Source organism: Ostrinia furnacalis, unplaced genomic scaffold (genome assembly GCF_004193835.3).
Source record: "Ostrinia furnacalis isolate ACB-3 unplaced genomic scaffold, ASM419383v2 OfSCF2350, whole genome shotgun sequence".
In the NCBI taxonomy this organism is placed as follows: domain Eukaryota; kingdom Metazoa; phylum Arthropoda; class Insecta; order Lepidoptera; family Crambidae; genus Ostrinia; species Ostrinia furnacalis.
The window spans coordinates 344,257-365,168 of NW_021132589.1; the positions used below are offsets into that span (position 1 = coordinate 344,257).

General features: G+C 39.0%; 1 protein-coding gene across 4 annotated transcripts in view; it reads left to right on the plus strand.

Moving 5' to 3' along the window:
* Positions 1–17,636, plus strand: part of Lrch (Leucine-rich-repeats and calponin homology domain protein) — a 47,533-nt gene extending 29,897 nt beyond the window's left edge. The window contains exons 3-12 of one of the 4 annotated variants that reach the window (XR_003656086.1): positions 333–565; positions 1,045–1,181; positions 2,652–2,913; positions 4,604–4,745; positions 6,181–6,255; positions 6,735–7,413; positions 8,024–8,161; positions 9,667–9,744; positions 14,952–15,737; positions 15,906–17,636. Coding sequence is in view for 2 of the 4 variants with exons in the window: in XM_028307814.1 (XP_028163615.1) it covers positions 333–565; positions 1,045–1,181; positions 2,652–2,913; positions 4,604–4,745; positions 6,181–6,255; positions 6,735–7,413; positions 8,024–8,161; positions 9,667–9,744; positions 10,076–10,807 (2,476 nt within the window). In the remaining 2 variants the exon portion in view is untranslated. Of the gene's footprint in view, positions 1–332; positions 566–1,044; positions 1,182–2,651; positions 2,914–4,603; positions 4,746–6,180; positions 6,256–6,734; positions 7,414–8,023; positions 8,162–9,666; positions 9,745–10,075; positions 12,455–14,951 lie in introns of those variants that run through there. The other 3 variants (XR_003656087.1, XM_028307814.1, XM_028307815.1) reach the window with 3 other exon arrangements.
* The last annotated feature ends 3,276 nt before the right edge of the window (positions 17,637–20,912 follow it).

Genomic DNA, 20,912 nt, shown 5'->3' on the forward strand with positions numbered 1-20,912 from the left:
ATTAAAATTTACGGACTATACTCGCGTTTGTCATGCAACGGGGAACCAGAATTGAGGGTGACACCTTGAAAGATGATATTCTTTATCCAAGGAAACATTATTTATGAGAATTATGTTTATCCTCCGAGGTGAAGGTTGCGATATTAATACTTGCGTTGGCAAAGTCGTTGTGGTTAGATCTCTAGTGGTGTCGGATCTCATCGCGTCAAACCCTATTTGTTCATTTGTCACGAAAAATTCTGTAATAATCCTTGAATAAGTAGCCATATTGTTTAGATATTGTAGCAGAATTAAAGTGCCACTAACCATAATTTTCTTTTTCTTGTTCACAGTTCAAATCAGCTCACCGAGCTGCCCAGAGAAGTATGTCAGATGCCACTTCAGGTGCTCTTAGTTCCCGACAACTTGCTGTCCACACTGCCGAAGGAGATCGGCAAGATGACGTCACTGGCTGAGCTGGATGCCTCCAATAACAGGCTGACGCAAGTCCCTATGGCTCTGGGAGACTGCTCTGGACTGAGGGCTTTAGATTTGAGCCACAACCAGTTAGGACTATTACCTTTACGTGAGTATTATGAACTTGAACTCTTGACTAGTTAGTTAATGACTGCCACTCTAATTGAGTCAAATTTTAGACTCGTCAAACAAAACGCTATACCCCTACATAAAGGGTGTGATGAAAATAGGTTAGCAATAGGAACTTGTGACGTTAATATGTTATAAATCTTAATTTCAAAGATTTCGGGACAAATACTACATGCTTTTGGTGAAGATGTTCCTATTAAGTCATCATTATTTCAGCCATAGGATGACTTGTTGAACACAGGCCTCTCCCAATCATGTAAGGACGTATAATTATTGACGTTAACTGCAAATTACACACCCTGACAACTTAATTCATAAGAAGTAGAACCTCTGCAATTCTGTCCTAGACGCAAATGACGTGATGACAAACGTTAACGGCACTTAACAAGCCCCACGCAGTTTTGTTAAACCCAGTGTTTAAACCATCGAATAATTACAAAATTACCTTTCTATTTTCAGAAATTACATACCTTAGGTTGGAACATTTGGACGTCAGCTGTAATTGCATATCCTCACTGCCGCTGGAGCTGCGGAATATGAACACACTCGTCACGTTGAATCTGGACAACAATCCTCTAGTCTCACCGCCTACTACGGTATGTCCATCTTTATCTATATTTATAAAAGCGAAAGGTCACTGATTGACTGACACACTTATCACGAAATCTCAGAAACTACAAGTGCTATAGTCTGGTCGCCGAGCACGTAGAATTTTATCCAATGACCCCAAGCTACCCATCCTTATCGCTCACGCGTAATTATATTGCTGTCGCGACTGTGCGACGGGCGCCCGCAGTGAATGTGCGAGCGCAACAGCAACATAATGACGCGCGAGCGATAAAGATGGGTAGCTTGGGGTCATTGGACAAAATTCTACGTGCTCGCAGACCAGACTATAGGAGTCTCAAATTTTGCTTGGGGGTTCCTTTTAGAACGTAGGTGATTTTGCTAAATTCAATCATAGGGGGTAATACGGGATCCACGCGTACGAAGTCGTGGGCGGCCGCTAGTTAGTAATAAACATTGCTGACCCTTTAATGCAGATCTCTTTTACTTGCAATAGTGGCGGACAACTGTTATTAATTTCGACGTAAACAGTGGGAATTTACAAATTGCAAACCCCTGAATCAATAAATAACGTGGTTTGCCTGCTAGTTACTGCCTGTTGTTTGTATGCAGTACGCATCAAGACAAATGACCCTGTGCCGATCTCAACAATCAAGACCTAAATGCCAATCTTAATATCATCTGAGCTCTGGCATACGTCTCATCCGTGTATTTGTTTTAATTTGATTATGTAGGTACATACAGCACATAAAACTGTGGCATCTTATGCCGTTCTAATAGGTGCGATTTTGCAACAAGAATATTGTATTCTTAATGTTGGAGACTGTATACATTTATAATACATATCTGCCATTAGCCCAATTATTTCGAGAATCTCTTTGTTAAGCCTATCTGTGTAATAAATCGTGTAGCCTAGTTCTAATATAATAAAGATTCATATCATCTTCCTAATAACTCCCAATTTTGTTACATTCCTAGCGGTGCTTCCTTCATCAACAACCGCATCAATTATACCTAACTAGCGGCCGCCCGCGACTTCGTACGCGTGAATCCCGTTATTCCCGCTAATTCCCGTTCCCGTGGGAATTTCGGGAATTCCTTTCTTAGTGCACCTCTACGGTACCTAAGCTACGTCCCTTCCAAATTTCAAGTGCCTACGTTTAGCCGTTTAGGCTGTGCGTTGATCTGTCAGTCAGTCAGTCAGTTTCTCCTTTTATATATTTAGAAGAAGATACCTAACTAACTCAAACAGATCTGGTCCAGATGACCTGACAAGCAATAGTGACTGAGTTTCTTGCGCTGCTTCTACTCAGCACTGGCCCATTTATTATCCTGAAGCAGTGGTAGGGTTAATACTGGGACCTAAAAGTGCTTTTTATAAGCCTACTTGCATAAATAAATGAGTTTTGTACCCGTCATCGCGAGCTCCAAGTCGATGTTTTCCCTTTTACTATGACAACTACTTCTACTACTAATCGTAATTTCTTCTCCTATTTCAGATTTGCATGCGCGGGCGCGTGCACATCTTCAAATACCTAGAGAATATGGCAAACAAAGATAACTTACCGGCACACAAAAGGATCGAAGAGACCCGAAGAACGGCCAAACACAGTTCGTACATAAACAACTCGCCGAATCAGTCGGCGAACCATCAAATTACATCGGGCAACGCTACCATTGACTGCTTGAGGCACAAACCGAGGCATGTGGTGGATAGTGGATACAGTACGGACGGCGTAGACAAGAGGTGGTCAAATGATGGTGAGTTTTGATCATGTTTAGGTTAAATGTGGGACTAATGACGATAGTATTTTTATGATGTACCAAGCTAACTTAGAAGAAGTATTTAGTGTGAAAGGTTAGGGGTTTCATAAGGACGATGATGCTTCTTAATAGGTACTTCTTATGGACAAGTTTTGGTCATGGCTGTAATTTCAACACCGAGTCAGCTTGGCGTTACTCAATAATATTTATTTATGTAGATATTTGCGACGATTTTTCTTATAAAGACTTACTACTGCTAGCAGATAAATAGTGGCCAAATCCTAGATGACCTATCCAATATAATTCAGAATATAAATCCAATTTAGATTTAGCGGTTAAACTCATCATTTAGTCCAGACAACACGACAGGATGAAGTCATAGAATCAAAAAAATTGGCGCAAGCGTTCTGTCATTTAAAAATAATCTTTATTGGTCTAACATAAGTTACAATTTACAAACTATAATAGGAGTACGTTTGTAGATATGACAATTTACTTCGTGTCACAGTTCGTTACTCTTGATTTGAATAAGTCGCACTTTTGTGCGCTCGCTTATCCGGAACGGAAATTATTAAAATGCGCATTGCTTACAATGACTTCATTATTATGATTAATTTGCGCATCGATACAATCATCGCTTTAATAGGAATGTAACTGCTGCAAGCAAGTCATAGGTATTTCTTGGATATTACCTTGGTGACATAATGAGTTCAGAGGCAGAATCATTAAAAATGTAATATTTATTGTATTTATCTTGTGTTGATTGTTCGACTTTATCAACAGACAGCCAGTGATAATTTCACTGTCTTATTTAATACTTGAGTCATACTCTTTTATTTATTTATTTGCCACTTTTAAGCGCTAGTTAGGGTCAAAATTACATCTTCAAGCGCATATAGCACTTCAAGTATCAGCGAATCGAGACACAATAGAAATCAATTGTACCGCGGTCTCAAGCGACCGCTTAGGGTTCCACGGGCTAGCTAAGAGTGGGACGAGTAATCGCCATATTGTGTCATCATCATCAACAGACTCAGGTGGCGATAATTTTATTTCGTTCTGGGCGCGCTTTACGCCTGTTATGATACAGGCGCGGATCCAGCCCCCAAAAAAGGTTGTGGGCACAGCCACCAAAAATTAGCAAAGTGAGAGTTGGGTTGGAGTACGAGCTCACTCATGAACAATCATGGACTACCTAACCTGTGTTTTGAATTTTTTTTTAATTTGATATTATTTACAATGGTCACATCATCAAATCAAACTGGACTTGGGCAGGCGCGCTAGTAGCACCAAGTGGTCGGTGGCGGCGGCGTTTTAGTGGAACGGCTGTGTTCCAAATCACGCTCGATTTTTAAAGGCTCATCAGTCAGCCGTTTTTATCATCAGCCTATCGATCTTATCAATAGATCATAATTAAAACAAGCAAATTAGGGTTGTGGGCATGCCCACAGTGCCCACAACGGTGGATCCGCGCCTGTTATGATAAGCCCTTAGGGCAAGGCTGCAGCTGGTCCAATAGATTTTCCAGATGAGCAACATTTCTTAGACTGTAGCTACGCCGGGCCACAGCTTTTTGAAAATCCTGCCTGGGTTTGGCCAGGCTTGCCTCAGGGCTTAGTCGTAGTGCCATCTTCAAGCGCAACCTTGTCCCCTCAGCTTGTGTATCATCATCATTTTATCACCACAGGAGGCGGCGAAGCGGGGGGCGGGGGCTCCGGTCGGTCAACGCCATCTACACCGTCAACCCTGTCTCCAGGAGCAGCGCTATCGCGGGCTCAGTCTCTATCGAGTGAGACGCCGCTAGCGCCGCTCACTCCTCTGCTATCGGGGTGAGTGGAGATTATCCTACTTAAAGGCATATTCAAACCTGAGCGATATTCGCTGCCGCTGTGGGTAGAGGTACATACCGCGCGGGTTTCGCTCAGGTATTTAGTATCAAGTATCGCGGCTAGAGCGACCTGAGCGATATTCGCTGCCGGTGTGGGTAGAGGTACATAGGTAGACGATAGCGAATACCGCTTAGGTCTGAACAGTATTACTACCGCACACCCACTGGGTTTTCTCTGCCGCAGACGGTAGCGAATACCGCTTAGGTCTGAATAGGCCTTTTAATATTATAAATGCGAAAGTTTGGATGTCTGGATGTTTGTTACTCTTTCACACAAAATATCCTGAATGGATTTTGTTGAAACTTTACTGTATTATTGTTTGTAACCCAGATCAACATATAGGCTATAATTTATGCCGATCTATGACACTACATTTTACGCGGGTGAAGCCGCGGGCAAAAGCTAGTATTGTATATTGGGGCTCTTTGTGTAAATATGAAGATCTTTTTGAGGTCAACGTGTTAACAAATTAGACATAGTAGTTTGACATTACGCTACTATTGTAAGCGCTGGGCCTATAAAAGAATTATTGACATAAGTCTTGACATTTACGCTACTTCTATTGTATACGCTGGGCCTTTAAACAGTGTAATATTCGTTTTCAAATGGTGATCATTTCAACTAATATGGAAATGTTCTCAAAAACACTTCTATGGGGTAACAGCCGATAGGCAGTATGGACAAGTTTATTTTGTCATTTTGTATATGTTAAAGATCTATTCTAACTATCAGAATTGGTTTATAAAAGGATGTGGAAATATCGTGCTCCTTGGAAGAGGCTTACGTCTAGCAGTTGACTGATAAGACGAAATAAACGTACTTTTGATGGTCACTAATCACAAAATAATGTTAGTTTGTAATTTAGAAAATGACTGTCGATATAAGGCAGACTAATTCACTGTTAACTTCATAATGATTGATATTGTTCGCTGATTGTATCATCAGCGTCAAACCTTTTTAATATCGAAAACACACTTGGTATATGTATGGGGATCATGTCTTGCTATTTATTTTTCTTTCAAGGCAGGATAAAATAATTTTGGTATACATAAAATGGGAGATAGCTTGGCGCTTTATTTCAGATTCAACCTAAAGGGATTTAATTAAAACACCAGCTAAAAGATTACACGTCATTATCATCAATTAGTATTCTATTGACTGTACAACATAGATGTAGATTGTATTTATTAGATACTCTATTGGCTATGTTATTTACGTTAATTTATTTTATTTTTTCTTTTGCATTCGCCGATCCAGAGGTAAAAACTAACTCTAGATACGTCACCGCCATCTATCGCTCCTCTGTCTCATTTTTTGTCTTTTTATCTTTTTTTTTCCACCTGTTTTTTATTAACCCCGGTGTTGTCCCTTTCAGCCTACGTATTTCGCCCGATGGGAACCTTTCCAATGGCGACGATAAGAGTAAAGTAGCCCATCAACAAACATACAGGTACATGGTCATTCATAAGCACAACATTCGCACACATGCCCGCACTAACTTTGCTTGTATACCGCTAAAACTTTAATAACACTTGGATAGATTAACATTGGGTGCTCATAACTGCCATTTTATCGTAATATGTAAATAACAATATGTTGTCCTGCTACTAATGAGATTGCTTTTTTCTAATGCACTGATGTACTAACTTTTGTCCCACCATTCAAATACTGTTTCTGGGATATTGAATGGGAGATGAGAAGCGGCGTAGTCACGTGTCTCGCCTCTTCCTTATCTGCATTTCACTACAGAAATAGTCTTTGTTGAATGATTTATCTATATGTGCTTACTAAGCAGCATTGTGATTGTAAATATTGATACAACAATCTAAACTGGAGATGACAGTGACTAATGAATAATATCTAAGTGTTATTAAAGCTGTACCCCCCACTTACACAATGTCACTAATCGATTATTAAAAATGTTTCCAGACAATACAAAGAAGCCCTAAGACAGCAGCGCCAGCAAGACGTCTACCGACCCCGAACGGACCAGCCCTCGCCTGAACTGGACTCCTCCCCCCAATCCTTAAACCAGAGTCCAGTCCACGCGAAGTCCTCCCCTCACTCACCAGTCAACGGCTACAGTAACGTATCCCCTAGTTTCTACTCCCGATCCATATCTTCCAACGCTAGCATTTCTACCTCATCCCCTAATTCGTCTCAAGTGCCAAACTCCCCCCTCCTCCATTCCACCCCCAGACGATTCCAGAGTCAGAATGGGAATAACGACAAAGAAGAAAATAAACGACCAGTGCAGAAAGTTGTGCCATCTCGTAATGTCAACAAAATGTATTCGAGCGTCAATGGAAACGTAGACTACAACCGAGTGAACGGTCAAACCGAAGTGTACATTAAACCGACATCACCTACTAAATCACCAACTAGTACATTAGGGTACAATAGCATAGGGAAGTCTAGTATACCGCGAGTGAATGGGGACAGCGCTCGACTGTTGACCACAAGCGTGTCGTACTTGAAAGGTGCACCGAAGCCGGCGGGCAAGATGGCGTGGAATAAAGAGGCGGCGGCGGATAAGCTCAGCTTCACCATGAAGAGGGAGTTTGATAAGCAGAAGGAAGAGGAAGAATTATTGCAGCAGTTGAGGACGGTAAGTTGGTCTCTTTATTAAGAAACGGTATCACAACTCACCTCATAAAGACGACCTCATAATGGTAGTAGGAAGGCGCTGGGTGCAGGCCGCTACCAACCGGGCGATATGGAAATCATTTAGAGAGGCCTATGTTCAGCATTGAACGTCCTGTGGCTGAAATGATGATGGTATCACAATTTAAGTTTGAAACATCTACGATCTGAAGAGAACTTTCGATCGTATTGGATTTAAGATTCGGGACTATTCTCACTACTGAACTTCTCTGTAACCATTATCTACATTTTACATATGATCATTATTGTCCATTAGGTCATTTAGACTTAACTGCAGAATTACGACCCACTCATTTCACCCTAATCAAATGAATGATTTGGCTTACACTCCCCATTTTAGTTTTTTACTCCATATTTTGACAGATGGGTTAGTCGCATGTGTGTCCCCTCTTGTAACATTTACGGAAAGAGTGGGGGTGATTCGATTCTACTCTACTGGAATAACACTTCTTATTGCAGATACCAATTTTTTTTATTGTACATTTCAGATAATAATAGGAAACATAATTCTTATTTAAGTTAGGTACCTAAAGTGTTTTAATTGTACATTTCAGATAATAGAAACACGACTGAAGATGTCACTCCCAGAACAGTTGGCGCCGGTTCTCTGCGACGGGGTGGTACTGTGTCATCTCGCCAACCACGTGCGACCTCGCGCCGTCGCCTCCGTGCATGTACCCTCGCCCGCGCAGGTAATTACTACTTGTACTCTGCCGGTACGGCTACGGTACCCCCTTGTACTCTGTAGGCTTACTGTCGCAGGTACGGTACCCATTTGTATTCTTTGTACTCTGCCGGTACGGCTACGGTACCCCCTTGTACTCTGTAGGCTTACTGTCGCAGGTACGGTACCCATTTGTATTCTTTGTACTCTGCCGGTACGGCTACGGTACCCCCTTGTACTCTGCCGGTACGGCTAAGATACCCCCTTGTACTCCGCCGGTACGGCTACGATACCCCCTTGTACTCTACCGATACGGATACGGTACCCCCTTGTACTCTGTAGGCTTACTGTCGCAGGTACGGTACCCACTTGTATTCTGCAGGCCTCTTGCTATCGCAGGTACGGTACTACCTTCTATTCTGCAGGCCTGGTGCTGTCACAGATACGGTACGCCCTTGAATTCTGCAGGCCTGGTGCTGTCGCAGGTACGGTACTACCTTGCACTCTGCAGGCCTGGTACTGTCGAAGGTACGGTACCCCCTTGTACTCTGCAGGCCTGGTACTGTCACAAGTACGGTACCCCTTGTAGTCTCAGACAGTAAAGACTCTTGAAGATGTCGTTCCGAGAGCTGCTGGCCTTGGTTCTATGCGACGGCGTGGTACTGTGTCATCTCGCCAACCACGTTCGACCTCGCGCCGTCGCCTCCGTGCACGTGCCCTCGCCTGCGCAGGTAATTACCACTTGTATACTGCTATCGTAGGTATTACACCCCCTTGCTAGAAAGAGCTTGGAGTAGAGACCGTAATAAAACCCGCGGTAGAGGAAAACTGCGTAAAAGATAGATGACATCTGGCAACAAGCTGGAATAAACTGGATGCAAGTGACCAGGTACAGAAGTCGGTGGAAGGTTGAAGAGGAGGCCTATGTTTGAAGACGTAGATAGATAGATAGACAAAGGCTGACGTAGATAGATAGATAGACACCCCCTTGTGCTCGATAGGTACGGTACCCCTTGTAGCTTCAGACAGTAGAGACGCTTAAAGATGTCGTTCCGAGAGCTGCTGGCGCCGGTTCTCTGCAACGGCATGGTGCTGTGCCACCTCACACTCGTACTGTCCCAGGTCCGGTACCCCCATGTTTTCTGCAGGCCTGGTGCTAACAAAGGTATGGCACCTGCTTGTATTTTGTTGGTAAAGTACTCCCTTATACTCTGCAGATACAGTATTGTCCCAGGTAAAGCATCCCCTTGTGTTGTGTGGGGGTACCGTAGTACCCCCTTGTACTTGACAGACTTAACACTATCACAGGGGTGGTAACCTCCTTGTATTCTGCAGGCCTGGTACGAGTACTATCGCGGATACGGTACTCCCTTATACCCTAGTACTGTCGTAGATACCGTAACCGACCGAAGTCGACGGTACGGTCGAATCACTCATTTTATAGCTTTTTTTTAAATTACTAGGCTTACATTGCCTACGCGTCTTGTATTATTTTTCCCTAAACTGTAATTAATATTTGTTTTGTTGTTTCAGCCCAAACTCACAATGGCAAGGTGTCGAAGAAACGTGGACAACTTCTTGGAAGCGTGTCGAAAAATTGGAGTTGAAGAGGTAACCATTCTTTCATATTCTTTAACATTTCATTTAACCTTCCGTTCGTAAAGAGTCCGTAATTGAACATCACGTAACGGTTCGGCTACTTTGCATGATCGTTTTATCTTGTCAGTTTCACTGATAAATATGACGCTTTCATTATTTTCGATAACGGCGTAATTTGGGCGGTGATAAAAAGTGCTTGATTTACTGTGCCCCACTGACCTTTCCTCGTTTAATATATTATTCGTACCGCCGTGTCCGTTTCGAGTGTTACAGGGTATCGATATCCTTTTGCGAGCGGAACAAAAGACTGTTTATTAAAAGAGACGGGTGGCGTGTGTTGCAGGAGGACGTGTGCTCGCCCGGGGACATTGTGGGCGTGGACTCCGCGCCCGCCGCGCTCGCGCCTCTCGCTCGCACAGCGGTCGCGCTCCTCGCACACGCCACGCCCCCTAGTCACGCCCCGCCCCCTTTCCGCGACCAAAGCGATATCGGTCACCCGTACGCTCGAACCTCTGACCAATACGTACAAGACCCCGATTACACACACTACGATAACAACTCGGTCGATTGCGTCGAAGTCAACTACTACAAACGGCAGCTCCGAAGGTACTCCGAAGAAAGAATCTTGAGCAACTTCAACTTTTCCGACGGCAACTACACCATTGATGAGTCTGAGGAGTTTCAATTGAACTACGAAAACAACAACACAGAATCACCACAAAACATCCACTATTCTCCGGTTTACGGCGACGGACTGCGGAGCCGTGGCCCGTATTACCAGAATAACAGAGTCCAATTTGTGCAACCGTTTTATAAAGATCACGTCCTCCGAAGCGAGAACTTTGAAATTTACGACACGGATGAAGTGGATTTTCCAGTAGAATTATCGCAAGAGGAGAATATGCAACGCTACGACAGGGGAAAAATGAATCTCGACATACAGGACAATCTGAACAGGGATCTTAAAACAGAGACTGAAACGGCTAAGGATAATGAGAACAGACTGCTTTTCACTTGCCTGTGCCTTGGCACATTCCTTATATCTACGATTTTACTTATTATGTACCCTTTGTAAGTCTGGGATGGACGGCTGGGACGCGTGAACTAGTTTATACTTATTTTTAATTTATACTTATCGATGTGAGATAGAACTTACACTGTGTTTTCTGTTACATTACGAATATATGGCATTTAATAATATTTATGTACGATTTGAAACAATTTTCAGCAAAAAAAAAACAACAGTGTGAGTTCTATCTTTCTATCAACTTAATTAATATTGTACACTAAATATGGCAACTATTCCCAGTAACATAAGTATACTTAGTGCGAAAACAATTTGGATAAGTTAATATATTACAATATTAACTTATTGAATTGCTTGGACCACACTATTGCCTTACATATTCACAGTCAAACTGTGAACGTAGTCTGAAATTAGATTTTGAGGCTGCTTTTTCGTATTATCTAGTGCATTCTAGACTTTGTATGAGGCTTGATGTAACTCGTCGGTATTGATCTGGAAGACTTGTATTTACGCTTGATGGTTTATAGGATTTTTTGACGGTGATAATGCATTTACGCAAATATGTTTCGAAGTGTGATGTACATAAAAACCAATATGCAGTGCAATAACAATGCCAATTGCTGACAAGCGAATTGGTGTTACCAGTTGTCTAAAGACTCCGCCTAGTGTTGCTATTTATTATCCCTATCCAGTGAAATATCAGTGGCCAATCGGTCAATTTTCCAAAAATATCGAATATCCGCAATGAATTTGACCTTTATGTCTTTGATGTACGGGTCAAAACCTATTGTGGAACTTTGACATTCTCACTTCTTTAGGGGTACTGGCTGGCTACCAGTAACAATGTACTGCAGACATGCAAAGATTTTTTTACACAATTAATTATTGAGTGATGCAGACTTTTTTTATTTATTTTTTTTTTCTTTGTCTATCCATGTATTTTTCCATTCGGATTTGAACAATGGCAAAATTCCCTGTTGATACAATTGCTAAAATGGAATACGCGCTTACTATGTGTACCCAAGTAAGGTTAGCATATTATTTAATAAAATGTAAGCGAATAACTTGTGTCGATGATAGAAATATAATCAGGAACTCTTGATGCATTTGTACTGGAAAAATAAGACTTGTTAAGGGAGAATTGGCTTGTGTGATTTGACGTAGACATGAATTGGTTAAAACGATTGGTTAGTACGATTGGTTGAATTAGATTCAATTCTATTATTCCAATTAAATTGATAAATTCATTCCCATTAGAGGCATTTAAATTTTTTAATTAAGTTTATAGATTAGGTATTTTAGAAATTTGCCAATTACTTTTTTTTTTTATATTTCCTGTGTTTTGGTGTGTTTTGTTTGATTTATTTTACACTATTCCCACGATCTCAGTGCGTTTGTTGTTTTGAACTTTTTGAGAGAAGTCTTTTTTATACGTTTTTTCTTTCATAAAATTTATTTTTTTGGTGTGTCATTGCTATTTCGAAGCTATCTAGATGTAGTGTATACTAATACCACACTAACAAAATGTAGTATTTTTTGCACCAATTTACCGATAAAATTGATCTTTTGCATCTTTATACTATAAAGATTATACATTATGTAGTTTTTTTAGTATAATTAATATTAATATTATGAACTGAAGACGATGTTATAGAAACAAAGATAATTCAATATTAATCCGAAATTAAGGTACAATGACAGAAAATATTGGTGCAATAAGTATTATGAATTATACCAAGAGTACGAAACGGATGGTATTGAGATAGTCGTAAGCAGATAAATGAATAAATATTCGTAGCTTAGCTGTTTAACGTATTTTAACGTTTCTTATCAAATAAGAATTGTATGCCTTAATCGAAACTTCATATCGTTATTGTATTATTAATGCAAACATTTCGTTTGATTTCGATATGGTCGACCAAAGACTACTTTAACCATAAATAATAGTTATTTTTTTCCGACATAACCTCTTTAGTCATTCAACCCTGCATCGTTAATTTCACTTATGGGCTTTTATGTTTAAAGTAGATTTGGTCCAAATTATATTAGTACTATATTTATACTGTATTTTGAATTTTTGAGGCTTTTTTCGCATAATAATTGGATTTTAAAAGACATAACTAACATAACATAAAAAAGTATTCCTAACCATGCCAATAACTTGTGATGCCAACGAATTCTATGGAGAATTAATTAAAAAGTATTTGTTGATGGTATCTTGCATTTATTACTATAGTCAGGTTTGTATGAACGGCAAATTTAACTTTACTTTTATTCTGTTTTCTGAAAAATATGTCAGACGAAGTTTTTCTGAAAGAGAAAAAATGACCTTACAATTCGTCGATTATAAAAACCTGACATAAATATTAATAACTCTCCTTGCATAAATGCTTTGACATTTGAATGCAACGATGAGTTATTTTTGTACGATTTTATTATCATTCCAAAGATGTTTTATATATTATTATACATAGACTGTAAATTGTGTACTTGTATAATGATGCGCAATAGGCGATTCAAATCTGTTTTATCTTAAATTCCTTACATTCTTCCATTTTACTTATAATCTGATACAGTATTTGCCTTATTTATTATTTAAGTATGTAATATGTAAACAGATCTTTCAGCGCCATGACAATCCATAATCAATTTCGAATATAACTAAATTCATTTCTGAGTGGCATTCATTAAATGCTATACATAAACTCATTTTTTGCAGAAAGATATGATTGATATTTGTTCGAAACTACCTTAAAACGCTTTATGAAATGTATAAAATATGCCATATTTATATGTACTTACTATGTGTCATCTAATCTATATTTCGTCATTTCCTAATTTGATTTGATATCTTTTGTTTATAACGTTATTTTGAGCTTTAAAGTTGCGAGTACAATGCTGATAACATAAGATAGAATATTTAATATATAATTTAAAACGGTACATATAGCATAATAATATATTTATTAGCTTGTGGTGCTTGGGTACTTATTTGTGTAGTTCATAGGCGCTGACAATGGTGTACCTTTCTCGATGATAAATACAAAAAATATGATTACATAAATTCGTTTATTTTTCTTTGTTGTGTTTCTGAAACAGAGCCTTACAAATTACTGATTCATTTACATAAATATGGAATTTTATTTTACGAAATTATGTAACTAACATATCAGCAGCTGAAATATATTTTGGTTATAAAAGGTACACTCCTATCGGCCAAAATAATTAATTTTGTATTATAGTATTGTTTAATCACAGAAAGGGAAATTAGTTTCGGTTTTATGTATGTTATGTATTCTTCAAACTTATTACAACTAATGTGCGTTTTCTTAATATCCATTACGAATATAGTATTTTATAAGTAAACTTTTTTTTTATATTATGTAACTGTTTTTCCAAAATGTTTTATGATGTACTTTTTGTATGTACTTACAATGTTTTTCTCTACTTAAAATAAACATTTTCATTGGTACTTACCGTGTATTATTTATTGACCTATAATCATTTTACATTTTTGTCTTCTATTTTATGTGAATAGACATCAACATACAGAAAAGTTTAGAAGTTTGCAACGGTCGAGATCCATTTTACTATTATTTTAACTTTTTCCTCTTTTTTTTTGACTAATTCCACAAGCTATTCAAGTACAGTAAAATCGACGTTTATTCATGAATGAAGTCCTTTGAGTCTAGTACAGTCCGATCGAGTTAACTGCGCACTTGGCAGACGTGACGTCACATCGACGTGCGCACTTGGCAGACGTGACGTCACATCGACGTGCGCACTTGGCAGACGTGACGTCACATCGACGTACGGATGGGGTGAACGAGGGGATGTGCGAGGGAGTCGCATTCCAGCGAGGTGCATAGGTGCCTAGTTAACTCTATCTGGTGGTAGTGTTTCTTTTTTCAAATATTTTTGTAAAACGAATGATCTTATTATTATGAACACATATTAACCATTTATTTAGGTACATAGCAATTCGGTCCGAGAGAAATGATGATGAATCATACGATATCTTGAAGTGTTTCTATATCACTGACATATTTAACAAATCGCTTAGGCCCAGAGCACACGGTGAAACGAAACTGCAACTTCTAGTTACTTTTGAGTTGCATCTTAAGTTTCTGCCATAGATTCAGTTGTGTTTCACCGTGTGTTCTGGGCCTAACTTACTTATTTTTTTCACCAGAAACTAATGTGCTGCGCGGCCGACGTTCTCGAGGGCAAAGGCACAGTGCAAGTGGCCATCACAGTAACCGAGCTCCTTCGGCGACACAACAGCCTACGAGGCTCCCCGCACCCCGCGCCGCCCGCCGCGTCCGCGCCTTCCGCCGCCGCCACCTAGCGTCCGATGCTTGCGCTCGCGCCGCAATCCACTCTGTCGCTCTAGTGTACGTGAAGTGATAGTGAAGAAGTACAGCAAGGTATTTGAGACGACGTACTTGAAGTGAACATGTGTATGAGACGATTTGTTCTAGGTGTACCAAAAGTTAAATAAGTGTCTGAATGTGAAGCTATTAATACTAATATAGCAAGGTTTCTCGTCTCCCTATGACGTCATCTAGTGTCCGATGCTTGCGCTCGCGCCGCAATCCACTCTGTCGCTCTATCGTACATGACGAGGTATTTGAAGCAATTTGTTCTAGGTGTACCAAAAGTTAAATAAGTGTATCGGAAAGTGAAGCTAGACTTGTAATGCTATTACTAATTATGATAGGGCACGATTCTGTCACCTAATCTGAGGTTTCGTTCGGTTAAAAGAGTTGTCCACCCCTACCACGGTTTAAGTGGCCATCACAGTTACCGAGCTCCTTCGGCGACACAACAGTCTACGAGGCTCCCCGCACCCCGCGCCGCCCGCCGCGTCCGCGCCTTCCGCCGCCGCCACCTAGCGTCCGATGCTTGCGCTCGCGCCGCAATCCACTCTGTCGCTCTAGTGTACAAGTGAAGAGGTGTTTGAGACGATTTGTTCTAGGTGTACCAAAAGTTAAATAAGTGGCTGAATGTGAAGCTATTACTACTAATATAGCAAGGTTTCTCGTCTCCCTATGACGTCATCTAGTGTCCGATGCTTGCGCTCGCGCCGCAATCCACTCTGTCGCTCTATCGTACATGACGAGGTATTTGAAGCAATTTGTTCTAGGTGTACCAAAAGTTAAATAAGTGTATCGGAAAGTGAAGCTAGACTTGTAATGCTATTACTAATTATGATAGGGCACGATTCTGTCACCTAATCTGAGGTTTCGTTCGGTTAAAAGAGTTGTCCACCCCTACCACGGTTTAAGTGGCCATCACAGTTACCGAGCTCCTTCGGCGACACAACAGTCTACGAGGCTCCCCGCACCCCGCGCCGCCCGCCGCGTCCGCGCCTTCCGCCGCCGCCACCTAGCGTCCGATGCTTGCGCTCGCGCCGCAATCCACTCTGTCGCTCTAGTGTACAAGTGAAGAGGTGTTTGAGACGATTTGTTCTAGGTGTACCAAAAGTTAAATAAGTGTATCCGAATGTGATGTGAGACTTGTAATTGTTACCTACCCGGTAAATTATCTATAGCCAAGTTTCGGCTCTCCTCGCCGCCGTCATCTAGTGCCCGATGCTTGCACTCGCGCCGCAAACAACTCTGTCGCTCTAGTGTACGTGAAGTGATAGTGAAGAGGTATTTGAGACGATTTGTTCTAGGTGTACCAAAAGTTAAATAAGTGTATCCGAAAGTGATGTGAGACTTGTAATTGTTACCTACCCGGTAATTTATCTTATAGCCAAGTTTCGGCTCTCCTCGCCGCCGTCATCTAGTGCCCGATGCTTGCACTCGCGCCGCAAACAACTCTGTCGCTCTAGTGTACGTGAAGTGATAGTGAAGAGGTATTTGAGACGATTTGTTCTAGGTGTACCAAAAGTTAAATAAGTGTATCCGAATGTGAAGCGAGACTTGTAATATGTTAGTCGAGCACTTGGTCAATACTATCACCCGGTACCATAAGATAGCAAAGATTTTCCACCCAATGCCGTCTGACATCTACCGCGAAGCTTGCGCTTGCGCTGCAATCTACTCTGTCGCTCTAGTGTACAAGTGAAGAGGTATTTGAGACGGTTTGATTTGTTCTAGGAGTACCAAAAGTTATGGATAAGTGAATAAGTGTATCGAACAATTTGGATAACGATATGATCGGACACTGTCGATTCTACCACCGGCGCCATCAAGTGGCCAAATCTTGCGCTGGCGCTGCAATCCACTTCGTAACTCTAGTGTACCTAATAAAAAGGTATTTGAGACGAATTGTAAGTGTGACCGACCGTAAAGCGAGGTATTATCGCATTACCGGATAGTTTACCCTAATGGGTTTAGGTTTAGTCACCTAGTGCCCGAAAAATGTAGCAAGGATTCGCGTGGCTGTAAATATTTTTTTGAAACCTAATAGAGACATAAAAGTAATTTATTTTCTGCGAGAAACCTTTACAAAGCGCTTAGACACAGTCTAAAATTATTACTACAGTCGTACTAACACTGTCGTTCATAATTTTACACTCCGAAATCGAGGAGACAATGGAATCGAAAATAAACTATATCCAAACTGCCACGTAGTGTGGTCTGTAAGTGCTAATTTCTATATTTCTAATGAAGGTTCACGCCCACCGACCTTTGGCCAAGAAAGCGAATGATTTTGAATTGATAACTAGTTGGAGGCTAAGTAATTTTAGTCCCTAATGTGAGGTATCAAAATTAAATGTAATTTATCACTAGGAAATTCGACCCTACATTAGATTAGAACTGCTTGTTCGAGAGAGAGTGACGTCACTTCGAATTAGATCAAGTCAACCAAATTACAATAAAAATGTATTTGTAATGTGATATAACTTTCCACTGCTTGATCTCACTTGAGGGGTATCCTTCNTTAGTAATCCCACTTGAGGTGATAAAACATCACTAAATAGTGTTGTACTCTGATTGGTCTGAGAATGAATCAATTACATAAACTTTTTACGACTTTTACCAATCTAGGAATCTAATAAAATAAGTATTTACCAATTCTAATAATATTACACGGGGAATGTTGTTTATTATGGCAATACCAAAGCCTACAGGCAACAAATGTGATTATATTTTTTAACCTTTTCAAGGAGATGTTTCTGTGTACGTCTTCCCCATGTAATTTCCTTGTTTGAATTCCTATATCCATGTAGACAATCCTAAGAACATAATTTTAATGGTTCTAGACTAAATAACGGAATGAATTTAAATGTAAGATATTAAAGCAATAGCCTATATTGTAAGCTATACTACCTTGACCATTATAGTGTATTCTAACGTGTTTGATACTTGACGTGTGTGCGGACTTAGACTTTGAATTTTTGTAGAATAATATCGCTATTAATTAGCGCATGAGCACGGTGCACGCTCTTATGTCCATTGCAGACATTGGTTACATTGTTTAACCTAAAAGACAGTAAAAAAAGGCCATATTAAACATTGGAAATTGAGTGGACCATGTTCCTTACATTTTTGGATGAGACGCAGATATTTCTCCAGTTTGTTGACACATAATGTCGTCACAAGACATGAATAGAGTCAAATTATGGTGTAAGGATGGTGTTTGTCACCATTAAGCTCGTAGTCACAACCACTTAAGGTGCTTCTGATCTTCTGCACAACAATCACGAATTTACTAGGGAATTTTCGACCTGTCATTTACACATGTTATGTATGTAGGCACGTTTAGCGCAATTTGTTGAATAGTGAAGTGCCTCATCCGATGTACAGTCGGATTCAACAAAGATAGACAGATTTATAAAAGGTTTTTTTTTGTCGTATCAGTAAGCAAACTTTACTTAAAGTGATATTTTTGACATAATCTAAGTTAATGAAATACCAAATTACACTGAATCCGACTGTACGTAATGTCCAAAGTAGTCAATGAAGTGTCTTAGTAAGATAGCTTTTGTCATTATAGTAACGAATTTGAACTGACGTCTATGAATTGAGGCAGAATGCCTCTTCTACGTCATAAGTTTTTATACATTTACTATAAGAGTATCTTCATGATAATTCATTCTTTGTGTCATTAAAATGAGTTAAATGGCTTAAAAACTTTTTTACTTGTTAAATGCCCATGATCTATTTGAGTGAGTGTTGAAATTTTGATGAAAAGAACATTTTCTTTTTAAAAGTTAATCTTCACCCAATGTAATTTTGGCATAGCATTAATTTTCTTGATGATTTGTATATGCCTTACTAAGGTATGAAAAATATTGTTATTCTACTTTGAATTTTGTCTATAACCAATAAGGTAAATAAGTGACAAATTATTTAAAAAAAGTACTTGTACTTGTAGTATCTTGTGTAGATTTTTTCCGCTTTTAAGATATGTCAGTAGTGTCATTTTTTATAAAGTATCAATTATTATTACGCCAAGTCTGCAAAGTCATTAGTAGAAGAACCAATGGATTTAACTGAATGTGATTATTGTACCATAATTTTGGCTGTGCAATCCTGTAGAAAATTCGCAATGGTTCAAAATGTAGTATAAATAATAGTGAACCTTGATTAGTCACTTTTAGATTCTTTTCTATTCTATTGATCAAATAAATATAGGTTAAAAAATCCGTTTAAAATGTACGGTCAAATAGGTACCTACATATTTGTTTTAGTAAAAAGATTTTTTAAAAGATGATAAAATTTTTTGGTTGTGTTTATTTTTCACATGTTAATAATAATAGTGAACTTTTTCACTTACTCGATGGCATAGAATACTTAATAAGTTATTTGATAAAATGATTTTCTTCTTTTCAATTTGTAATATCAATGATAGTATAATGATTTTTCTATCTCAAACTTTGTAAATATTGATGATTATAATACTGTACGTAAATGTAAACATATCCTGTCCTTTACCACCGATTTCCGGACATTATGTAATACTATAATACTCATATAATGTATTTTAGGATATTTTTTTCTTGTCACATTAATGTAGTCAATTCTAAGTTAGGGTCACAATACTTGTGTAAAATAAAAGGTAAGTCAAAGTTTTGTGTTTTTATGATTAAGATAAAATATTGTAATTAATTAAAGGAAAGCTTTATGATTTTTATTTGCTAATACATTATGATTTGTTATTGAATGAAACTTGATGCGAACAAAAAATGGCATTACTTTATAGATATTTAAAATTATGTGTAATATATTGCAATGTAAAATAGGTATTCTTTATAAACAAATGTATCCCACATATTTTTTGTAATATTCAATGTAATTAATTTTGAACAAATAAGATGTAATTTTCTTTGTTTTGTGTTACCACAAGGTATAAATATAGGATATAAAATTATTATATTTGTATGCATTTTGTAGTCGTTATCTATATCGTATTTAATGTATCTATCAACCTATAAATTGGCTTCTACACATTGTCGGTATTTTAACATGAGTTTATTCAAAATTGAACTTGCAATGGTCCTGTCAATATAAGAAAATATGTTATTTTTCTGAGACTAAAAAACATCGTCTATGTATAGAAGCTATGAAGGAATGTGTATAATATAAGTTTAAGTATAAAAGAACTGAATGTCGGAATCGAGTCTTTGTCCTATTCAAAGATAATGTGCCAAAGACTATGGTTGAGGGATTTTCTTTTAAAAACACTGTGTATTGCACTGGTCTCTTAGAAGTAAGTATTATTTGGCAATACCGTATCCTACACACGTGTTTATATGTAGATAAAATAAAACATATACATTTTCAAATACATTTTGTTTCATTTGCTTTATTTATCGGTGACAATTGATCACAATATTAAGAGTCATATCGACACGACACGACGACGATTTTCTTCACGATAAACGCGACTTATGCTCCGTTTGGTATTTTTGTAGTTTTTTTTATACTGACGCCCGTATTCACAAACGATACTTGCTTATGTGAAGCAGCAAATCGAACGCACGGCGTTGATGAGCTATGTGATTGGATCGTGTGTCACCCTGTGCGTCCACGCGCACTGTGAGACCTCATAGTAATGTTTGTGAATACGGGCGTGAATTTTGTACTGCCTAACTAGTACCCGATGTACCTATTGTTGACGGTACATATTACATACTACGTCTTGCACACACGGCCACAGTGTTAACTATCCATTTTTGTTTTTGCTCTCGCTCTCA